General features: G+C 53.6%; 1 protein-coding gene across 1 annotated transcript; it reads right to left on the bottom strand.

Moving 5' to 3' along the window:
- Positions 1–309: 309 nt before the first annotated feature.
- Positions 310–7059, bottom strand: GRHPR (glyoxylate and hydroxypyruvate reductase). The gene is made up of 9 exons (XM_071731814.1): positions 6908–7059; positions 6696–6826; positions 6505–6577; positions 5551–5667; positions 5062–5150; positions 4399–4503; positions 3690–3825; positions 2430–2560; positions 310–565 (listed from the first exon to the last, which is right to left on the bottom strand). The coding sequence occupies exons 1-9, from the start codon at positions 6970–6972 to the stop codon at positions 444–446; spliced, it is 969 nt and encodes a 322-aa protein (XP_071587915.1). The 5' UTR covers positions 6973–7059; the 3' UTR covers positions 310–443.
- Positions 7060–10961: the final 3902 nt, after the last annotated feature.

Below are 10961 nucleotides of genomic sequence, written 5' to 3'. Positions count from 1 at the left end.
AAACAAACGGGGAGGGGAGGGGAGAGGAGGGGAGGTGGGGGCAAGTCAGGGGGGTGCAGAACCTCCCACCCTCAGTTCCAGCTGCCAACCCACTTCAGAGCCATGCCCAAAGCTGCTCACAGACACAAGAAGCTGATATGAGCCTTTTTCCACTTTGCTTCAGACACACAGAACCATCAGTCCTTGGCACCCACACAGTGCTGGGTCATGCAGCTCCCTGGGGAGAGCTGTGACAGCAGCACCCGCAGCCCCTGCCCTACCACGTGCTCCCCACAGACCCCCCTTCTCTAACCAAAGGAGCACAACACCTTCACTGCTTCACTTTAATGGCTGCAGTGCAGCTCCTGCACTGCCCACACCTCTGAGGTGCTGCTGCAGAGGCACGGGACGGGGCTGAGAGGCTTCTCCAGGAGGAGGTGAGGCCAAGGAGGGGGCTCCATCCATCACAGCAGCAGCTCCTGGGGCATGGGCTCTCCCCGCAGCCCAGCCAGCAGGTTGTTGGCTGCCAGCACAGCCATGGTGCTCCTTGTGGCGTACGTGGCGCTCCCGATGTGTGGCAGGATCACTGCAGGGGACAGGAGGGTTACTTGATGGTCCCTTACCTTCACTGACCTCTGACAGCCTCCCAGGAGTCTCCCCGTGGGGGGCAACCTGTGTGCTTCAGCAGCTGCTGCTCCACCAGGGGCTCACACCAGATGTTGAGTGTCAAACAAAACCATCAGATGCTGAGGACAGGGAAAAGACATCAGATAAATGGTAACTGATATTTTTTAAGTCTTCTTGGCTGCAGGCAGTCAGCCAAGAATGGGTTCTCCTTCCATAGAATCAGGGGATGGCTGAGGTTGTGAGGGAGCTCGGAGCTCCTCTCCTCCAACCCCCCTGCCATGCCCAGGGACACCTCTCATCGAGTCCAGGTTGCTCCAAGCCCCATCCAACCTGGCCTTGAACACCTCCAGGGAGGGGGCAGCCACAGCTTCTCTGGGCAATCTGTTCCAGAGTCTCAGCACCCTCCTGATGAAGAACTTCTTCCTCAGATCCAGCCTGAACCTCTTCTCCTGCCCTTTCCATCCATTTCCCCTTCTCCTCTGCTTGGACACTCTGATGCAAAGTCCCTCTCCATCCTTCCTGGAGGTTCCCTCCAGATATTCTGTGTTCAGACTCTGTCACCTTCCCCCATGGACTCATTTGAGTTGGTGGTAGGTGTAAAATATCACCCCTGCAGTAGATGGACACACAGTGAAATCTGATTGCCAGACAGCCTCAGGAGGCTCTGCTCACTGTCAGGCATGAACCAACACACAGCAGGGCAAGAACCTGAAGGCTGCTGTGAAACACTGTGGTTGACAGACTGCAGGTCCAGAGAGGAGGCAAACAGCCCTGGTCAAACAGAGCTGGCACACTGCTGCAGTCAGGGTGGGGATTTTTATCCACCTCTGTGCAAAGGCTTCTTGTATGCAATGCAGAGGAATGAGACATAACTGCCTTGGTGGCAAATTATTATAATTAATTAATCGTTAATTAAGATTAATAATTATATTATTATATAGTATTATAAATTATTATTATAATTAACAGGGGAAAGTACTTGCCCAAGATAAGGATAAAAGGTCTGGCAGAGCACCCACAGGGAAGTCAGAGCCTGAACCCCAGACATGGGGGAACAGCTCTCCCCAGAAGGACTGTAGGGACATGTGGGTCCCCCCTGCCCCAGCCAAGAACCAGCCTGGCTTCCTTGTTTTCTGTGCAAGTAATGCCAACACTTCTTCCTCCCCTACTTATGGAGTTATCATCCAGGTGCTGAAACCAGCTGGCAGTTTTAGGTGAAATGTGTGAATAGTTTCAGGATCATCAAAGCCTCATTTTGTGCAAACACTCTTGATGTTGTTTCAGAGCTCTTGAAGTACTTGCAAATACTTTCAGAAAATCTCTGCTGTTGTAATTCCTCACACTGTCTACTACGAGAACCAAAGCAAACAAAACAGTTTTTAGCAAAAAAGGTAATCAAAACAAGAGCTATGAACTTGCATTTCAGAAATCATAGAATAATTGAATGGTTCAGATTAGAAAGGACCTTAAAGACCATCTAGTTCCAACACCCCTGCCATGGACACCTCCCAGCAGCCCGGGTTGCTCCAAGCCCCATCCAACCTTCAACACTGCCAGGGATGGGGAAGCCACAGCTTCTGGGGGTAACCTGGGCCAGGGGCTCAGCACCCTCACCCCAAAGGATTTCTTCCTCATGTCCAGCCTAAATATCCCTTCCTCAAGTTTTAAACCATTGCCCCTTTTCCTCTCACTAATGGGCACCTAGTCATGGGCTGTTCCAAATTTTCAGGATGTCGCTATTTTCTTTTTTGGAGCAGACTCTTCCTACTTCAAAACCCTCCTTCCTGGAGAGGACATCCCAGAGCCATCTGGTACAGACTCACCACAGTTCTTCAGGGAGAGCAGGGGGTGGTCAGTGGGCAGTGGTTCTGGAGTCGTGACGTCCAAGCCTGCCACCGCAATCTGCCCATGGACCAGCGCCTCGTACAGGTCCTCCTGGTTCACCACAGCCCCCCTGGCAAACACAGAGGAAGAGAGGGGCCTGTGCTGGGGACAAGGGGTCTGAGGGGCTCCCAGGGACACACAGACAGGAGGCTCCTGTCCTGACAGCATGGCCACTGGCAGTCACAGCCCCCACACCGGCTGCCCCTCAGCATCAGCTCCTGAGACAATGGAACAATGGCACAGGGTGCCCAGGGAGGTGGTGAAGGTGGTGAAGCTTGAGGATGCTCTGAGCACCCTCATTTAATTAGGGTGTCCCTGGCGACTGCAGGGGTTGGTATGGGATGACCCTGAGAGGTCCCTTCCAATCTAAGTTACTCTGTGATTTATGATACACCCAATGACCACCCACCCCACTAGGGCAGAACACAAGCCCTGACAGATCAAAAGGTGCAGCTTACAAGTAAGCTGTAGCTATCTTTCAAATACTGTCCATGCAAAAATTGAGGGCTTTCCACAGTTGCAAAATAAAAACACACTTATATTGAAATTCGTCATTTTGTGCCATGTGCACGTGATCTAGAGAAGCAGCTCAGACAAATGAGCAAAAAGGCTTTTAGCTGGTTTTACTAATGAAGGTAAAGCAGCACTGTAGATGTGATCCTGCACCTTCTCTTGCTCCTGCCTTTTCAGGTTTGCATCTTCTGTGCCACTGCAGCTGTTCTTCTACTTCTACTTCTACACCACCCTTGGCCAAACTGTTGTTCACAAGTGGTGCAGGTGCAGTTTGCCAAGCCTGAATTTGAGTTCATTCCTGTCTGCTGACACTTTCTGCCTGAGAGTGCTGAAGCACGGAGAGTTTGGGAGCGGGAAGGTGTGGGTTTGGTAGCTAAGGCAGCACAGGATGTGATTAAGTGATATGAATGAAATGATAAGAATCACAGAATCTAGATCACAGATGCTGCAGGCCCCTGAACACCTTCTGACAGAATCACTGGATATCAGGACAGAAGGGACCTCTAAGATCACCTAGCCCAACACTGATCCTGCTTTTTGTTCGATCCCAAGAGACATCAGCCTGGTGGGAGCAGGGCACACACAAGGCAACAGCCAGGAAGGATGTAGCGGGCTGGAGTGCCCCCAGGGAGCACAGCTCACCCCCCAACCCCCAGCCCCAGCCCTGCAGAATGGGGTACCAGTACCTGCTTGTGTTGACAAACACAGAGGTCTTCTTCATCCTGCTGAAGAAGTCCTTGTTGCACATCCCCTGGGTGGCTGGGGTCAGAGCACACGACACCACAACAAAGTCCGACTCCTCAGCCAGCCTGGTGAGTGAGACTGTGTGGAGAAGCACAGGAGAAGCTCTGCCTGGGGGCTCAAAATGCAACCCCCTCACCTCTCAGACTGCCCAGCAAGTGGGGGCTGCTCTGCAGAGACCTTCCTGACCCTTCTCCATGGACAGGGAGGCACATGGGCCAGCAAACACTGAACAGAACCCCTGCATGTCCCTACAGACACGACTGTGGTGTTTTGTTTCACTTTTAAATTGAAATCAAACCTCAGAGGACCCTAATGATGCTTTACAACTCCCTCTGTGGTACCCTCAGATAACAACTCATGCCACTTTCACTCCAGAGGGGAGAACACAAGGAAAAGGACATGGTTTGCTTTGTGCAAAAAAAGTACCAAATGAATTATGCTGTGTCCTGACTGAAAACCCAGGACTCAATGCAAGTGTCTGGACCCCATCAGGACAGTGGGGAAGTGACTGCTGGGCTTGGCTGGGCTGTGACATCCCTGTTAAAGCTGGTGGAAGCTGTTCCCAGCGACCAACATCTCATCCCAGTGAAGAACTGTGGGAATGAAACCCCCTGGGCTGGCTGCTGCCCCTGCTCCCACAGCCTTTCTTACCAAACTCAGCTCCAAACTCAGCAGCACTCTCTGGTCTCGGGCGGCTCCCAGTGTACAAGAACTTCTTGACCCCAAAGGGCTTGAGGCGTCGGGCAATGGCCTGTCCTGGGGGGAGAGGGTCCAGCTGCTGAGATGGTGCTTCAGCACACCACAAAGCCCACCACAGGGTCACCATGTAGGGTGGCTTCTGAAGTCTCTTCCCAGCCTGGAGAGTGCCAGGCACAGGGTGGGGGTTGGATGTCTTCTGCTGCCTCTTATGTGAGCAGAAGGGAGCTCCCTGCCAGAGCAATGCTGCAGAATGGGAGTGGTGGGATGCTGAGACTGAAGATACCTTGGGTAGGAAAGTGAGGGGTGAGGAAGGAAATAGCCACCTGCTGACCACACCAGCAACCAAATGACAGGCACAGCACCTTGGACTTTGTCAGGGCATTTGCTTAACTGGAAATCCAGAGGGCAATGTCCAGTTTGCTGCAGCATTCAGATGCAGGGGTATGTGTCTGAAAGCTGTGAGGTTTCAGGCTGGCATGTTCAGAGAGGCTCTACCCAGCTCTTCTGGTTGTACTCAAAGATTTGGAAGGGGGGAGCACTGGGGACCCTGTCTGGATCTCCAGAACTGCCCTGCCACCACTGCTGACACAAACCTTGCTCCTGACCCGCACTTACCTATTCTCCCCAGACCTATGATGCCCACAGTACTATCAGACAGACCATAGCCACACATCCACAAGGGCTTCCATGTTGTCCAGCCACCACTATCAGAGAGAGCAGGAGAGAAACAGATGTCAGAGAGCAGCAGAGGACAGCCTGCTGGGAGCCCAGACCAGCACCTGGGCAAGCACAGCAGAGTACATTTCTGCAGGTGACCAGCCCCTGTGGCACAGATGAACTTACAACTACCCTCTCCAAGGCTCCTGCCTCAGTGGTCACCTGCAGAACCTGCACAGCAGCAGCAGCTGCCTTCACAGTAACAGGGGCCCCCTTGCAGGCAGCACTGACAGACCTGCAGGGGACCCCACCTTGGCCTGAAAGATGGTGGCTGCAAGCTGGGTGAATCTCTGGGGTCATCCCTGTTCCACCTGCCCAGCCTGGTGCACCTTCTCCCGCTCTGGACCCCAGGGGTGGTGGTCTCAGCAGCCACCCCTGGGTACTCACTTCTTCACCTGCTCCATGGCCTCGGGCAGCCGGCGGCAGGCGGACAGCAGCAAAGCCACCGTGAGTTCTGCGGTGGCGTCGGTCAGGACGTCGGGGGTGTACCCCACACGGATCCCTCTGCAAGAAAAGCACAGGTCCCTGGGCAACCCTGCAGCCCTGCTCTGCTCCCTCAACAGTTACAGTCTAGTCCCTGCTGCTGCTATACCTCTTTGACATACCACAGGATGGTTTGGGATTGGAAAGGACATTCAAAATCCAACCTTCAAGATCCAGCCTTCGAGACCATGATCCAACCCCCTGCATGATCAGGGACACCTCCCACCAGCCTGGGTTGCACAAGGCTTCATCCAGCCTTCAACACTGCCAGGAATCAGGCATCAACAACACCCCTGGGCAACCTATTTCCAGTCCTTTACTAATCTTGCAGTGAAGAATTTCTGCCTGGTATCTAACCTATATCTCCCGTCCTCCAGTTTAAAACCATTGCCTCTTGTCCTGTCGCTGTCCCCATGGTGAAAAGCCCCTTCCCAACTTTCCTTCAGCTCCTTCATGTACTGGGTGGTCGCTGTAAGGGTCTCCCAGGAGCCTTCCCCAGGATACAGGTACTCCAGTACATCATTTGCAGTACCACCTGCACGAGGACATCCCTCTGGCTCCTCAGCCTTTCCTCCAAGGGATCTCTTCAGCTGCAGCTATCCCCCCATCCCAACACTCTTCCCACCCCACGGGGCTGAAGGTTACCCCGATGGAGCCCTTGGCCGCCCAGGGTGGGCTGGGGGTGACCCCGACCTTCCCCCAGCAGGAGGGATCTGCATGTCCCCATCCCCAACAAAGCCCCCACCATGCCGGTGCCGGAGCCACCCGTGTGCAGAACCGCTCCGGGCTTTGGGCCAGGGCAGGACACGGGCAGAGAGGGGCCGGGGCAGAGGAGGATGGGGCGGGGGTGCCGGTTACCGCTTCTTAATCTCGTCCAGGGCCAAGTGGTCGAACCCCACGGACATGGTGCTGATGACTTTCAGGTCGGGCCCTGCAAGAACCACGAGCAAGGAGGCTGCCAGACCTGGGGAGGTCCGGGCCGGGTCGGGTCCGGGCGGTGCCGGTGCCGGTCCCGGGGAGGGGATGGGGGTCCCGGGGGTCTCACCCACCCGCGGCCTCCAGCACCTCGCGGTCGATGCGGTCGGAGAGCAGGCAGAGCAGACCTCGCTTCCCCGACACCCCCGCCAGCAGCTCAGACCGCGGCACCGGCTCGTCAGAGTCCCACTGCTGGACACGGCACCTGCGGCGGCACCACCGAACGTCACCCGGACCGGCACCGGCACCGGCACCAGCACCAGCACCAGAGCCGACCCGCGCTCACCCGCCGGCCTGTGAGAGGACCCGCAGCCCCTCTACCGGGATCCGCCGTGTCACGAACACTGCCATGGCCCGAACCCAACCGACCCGGACGGACGCGCGGGACCAGCTCCGCCCCACCGGCACCCGGGCACCCGCCCCGGCAGTGACGGCACCGGGACGGGGCGGGGACGGGGCAGAGCGGGGCGGGACGGGGCGGGGCGGGGTTCAGGGCCAGGGGTCCGGGGACAGTGCTCCTCTGCAGCCCCCCGGGAACCCCAGCTGCAGCTGCCGGGGGGGGGGGGGGGGGGGGGGGCAGAGCCGTGCAGTGCAGAGATGCAGAATTTCTTCTGCTGCTCCACAGCGGGTGTTCCCAACAGAGGGTCTGTCCATGCTGGGAGATCAGAGCCTTGGTTATCTGGTGGAAGCTGTAAGGAGAGGGATGGAGTGCACAACCCTCTGATCTCAGTGGGGTTTTTATGGCAAACTCTGGGCCAGGGACTCACATTTCCAGTTCTCGGGCACGAATCATCCGAGCTGTATGAGGTATCACCTTATCTAATGAGCCTGTATTGCACTGGTGGGATTTTCCTTTATCGTGATGCATGTCTGCTCCCACTGTCAGTGTGTTGTCAGATTATGCCAGCAGAATCCATTTTATTTTTTAATAATTGCTTGAAAGTTTATTTTATTTCATTGAGTGGGGTTATCATTACAGCTGACATCTCCTTCCCTGATTGTGTAATGATTTGTGTCAGGAGTATATCCTCTCCAGCATGACACCTCCGTGCTAATCTTTCGGTGCCAGGGTTTTTCTTTTTCCCCTTTCTGCTGCCCCGCCCAGCTCAGCTCAGGTCATCCCAGGGAACATGGGAGCTGCTGGAGAACCCCAGTGAACTCAACAATGGCAAAGCCTGGGCGCCTGACCAGTTCTTCCAGTGGCACCAGCACCAGCAAAGCAGAGCACCCCCCTCCCCCCATCTTCCCCACCTCCCACCCCCAAGGGGATTTAGTTATGAAAAATATTTGATTTACAAAATCAGCTTTACTGTGCTCTTTTGTATCCATACACTTCGAAATGAGGTTTTCATAGAGTCATGGAGTGGTTTGGGTTGGACCCTAAAGATCAACATCCAACCCCCTGCTATCATGGTCAGGGACCCCTCCCACAGCCCAGGGTGCTCCAAGCCCCAGCCAGCCTTCAACACTGCCAGGGATGGGGCACCAACAACCTCCCTAAGCAACCTATTTCAGTGCCTTTCTACTCGCATGGTGAAGAATTTCTTCCTGGTATCTAACCTAAATGTCCCCTCTTTCAGTTTAAGACCTTTACCCCTTGTCCTGTCACCACCTTTTCTGGTGAAAAGTCCCTCCCCAGCTTTCTTGGAGCCCCTTCAGGCACTGGAAGGTGCTCTAAAGTCTCCCCATTGCAGCCTTCTCTTCTGCAGCCTAAACACGCCCAACTCTCTCATCCTGTTGCACAGAGCACCTGTAAATATCTTCTCATCTGTGTGGCTTCAGTTTCAAGGTCCTCACTACAAATGTGCAAAAATCCTGTTCTTGAGTGCCATTTCTGGTCACCACCTCCCAGGCCACCAGCCATAAGGAGATGCAGAAACTAAGGAGTGAGCACACCCCATGTGTGTTCTGAGGTGTCTCAAAAAATCACAGCTGGGTGGCATGAGCTGGTGACAGCAGGATCCAGACAGGGGCAAGGGGACATGTGGCCAGCTGGATGCAGCTGGCAGTCAGTTCCAGCAGGATCATAACCTCATGCCATAATCTCATGGCATACCTAAGGGTGTTTTGCTCATAGACTCAGCCCTGCTCCTTTGGATGATGTCACTCAGGCAGCCTGGTGACAAAATCCTTTTGCATCACACGTGCTGGTGGCAGCCCAGCTCTGTGCTGGTTCGTTTCACAGGTGACAGCCCACTGGGGAGAGGAACTCACTGCCTCCTGGAGAGGTTATCACTGCCAGTGCTGTGCTCCTGCACTGCATCTCACGGTGTCCTCTGTGTCAGGATGCATCTCAGAGCCATGGTGTCCCTGGGGCTTGAGGCACCTCCAGAGGTCACCTTGTTCAACACTGCTCAAAACAGGGTCACCAGGAGATGGTTTCTTGGGGCTGTGTCCAGCTGGGGTTCGGGTGTCTGCAGTTGGAGGTGCAGTTATCTCCATGCATTTATCTCCATGGATGGTGGCTCCACAATCTCTTTGGACAAAAGGTTCCAGGTGTTCATCCACCCTCCGAGTGAAAAACATTCTTCTGTTTCAGAGGACTTTAATAGAATCATAAGATCCTAGATTCACATACTGCTCAGGGCTAGAAGGGACCTTAAAGATCATGTACTTCCAAGGCTCCCTCATGGCCAGGGACACCTCCCACCTGGCCAGTTGCCATGGGCTGCCCTGGGCAAGGACAGACAGCCCAGCAGACCCTGCTGTGTCCCCAGCAGAGCAGGACCCTGTGTGCCCTCGCCACTGCACCCACCAGCACTGCTGACCTGTGACAGGGCACCCTCCTGCCCTAACATTGTCCCTGTGAGGCTGGGGGTGCTCACCACAGCACCGCAGACCTCCAGGGCATGTTGGGTGTCCTGAGCAGCAATGGGGTCACCACAGTGCTCTTGGTCCCTGTGGCAGCTCTGGAGGTGGGATGGTGGAAGGGGTCAGGCACTTGCTGAACAGGGTGGCAAATGCTTGGCAAAGCTGTTAGTGTCTGCCTGTGTCCTCTCTGTCCCCCACCATGTGCCCATGTCCCCACCTGCCTCTCTGTCCCCATGTCCCTGCTTGCCTGGTGCTGCCCAGGCTCCTCTCTGCAGAGCCATGGTGGTTGCAGCATCCAGGGCTCCACTGATCACAGAATCACAGAATCTTCTGAGTTGGAAGGGACCCTGGATCCTGAATCCAGGCCCTGTGGTGATGTTCACAGGACTCTTCACCAGGTGAAGCTCTGCCTCTGCTGCAGGGTGAGTCTGTTCTCAGGTTGTTACCACAAGATCATCTGTAAAGCATTTTCAGAGGTTCTCCTGTAGGGAGGAAAAAAATGTATCATCTCCATTAGAGATTTCAACCACACCAGTTTCCTTAATCCTTCTTAAGGGATAGCTAGGATTTTGTATTTAGGAACAACCACAACCTTTGGGTTATGCTCTTCTGAGGAGCAGTATTTTAATTTTCGTCCCTTAAAACAGAAAAATGCCACCTTTGAAAGAAGGCTGAAAGCTCTGGGATCAGCCTGGGCACCAATGTCCTTCCCTGGATGGTCTGTGCTGCCCATGGGCTTTGGGAACATTCTCCTTTTAACACTCGTTCAATAAAAACACAGGGGAAGCTACCTGCAGCAGGGCAGGGACAGAGGGGCCCAGGGCAGCCAGAGAGAGGGGGATGGATAACAATGGAGCATTTAGAGAAGACAGAAGAAAAGGCAGGCAGATGGCATGAATATTAGTGCATGAAAATGACTAACACTCTGAGAATTTCCCAGTGTACTTCTGACTGGTTTGGGCTTGCTTTTATAATTAATTTATGGAAAGCACCTAAATTGGGAATAAACACAATCTCGCAAATCCCTTCTAATCTCTGCCTGTATTTTTGAAATGATACCCTGAAGGTATAGTTTCTTACAATGATTAAACTGTTTTCCTTTTAAGAATTAAAACAGACTCTTTTTTTCATGCAATTGTGCAGAGTATTAGTGGTCAGGACTGGACTCGGAACTGCTTTAGATGCAATCTATTGTTGGACATGCCTGGGTGGGGGCATTTCCCCAATGGACTGGTGAATGCTAAATCTGCCAATATTTTAATTTTGGATTCGTATATTTTAACCCAAAGTGTGACCCAGTGTGCTGCCAGCCACCTAATGACTCAAAGCATTCTGAGAGTAGCACAGATTTGGAAACTTCCTTTAAAATTTATATATGTATATGTATATGTATATGTATATGTATATGTATATGTATATGTATATGTATATGTATATGTATATGTATATGTATATGTATAAAATCTGTTTTTCATGAAGTTGCTTCTTCTCTGTGAGCCTGAGCTCAAAGCTCCCTCCCTGGGCAGGAT

The sequence above is a fragment of the Heliangelus exortis genome, chromosome Z (assembly GCF_036169615.1).
Source record: "Heliangelus exortis chromosome Z, bHelExo1.hap1, whole genome shotgun sequence".
Lineage (NCBI taxonomy): Eukaryota > Metazoa > Chordata > Aves > Apodiformes > Trochilidae > Heliangelus > Heliangelus exortis.
The sequence above is the reverse complement of the archived record's forward strand: the minus strand, read 5'-3'. Positions and strand labels throughout refer to the sequence as shown.

What these genes read in the sequence shown, in the direction of transcription:
- GRHPR (XM_071731814.1), bottom strand. Translation starts at nt 6,972, where the DNA reads ATGGCAGTGTTCGTGACACGGCGGATCCCGGTAGAGGGGCTGCGGGTC. An exon ending in CTGGACGAGATTAAGAAGCG is followed by an intron (nt 5,668 to 6,504) that starts GTAACCGGCACC and finishes CTTTTCTTGCAG; the next exon opens with AGGGATCCGTGTGGGGTACA. An exon ending in TGAGTTTGGAGCTGAGTTTG is followed by an intron (nt 3,826 to 4,398) that starts GTAAGAAAGGCT and finishes TTCTCCACACAG; the next exon opens with TCTCACTCACCAGGCTGGCT.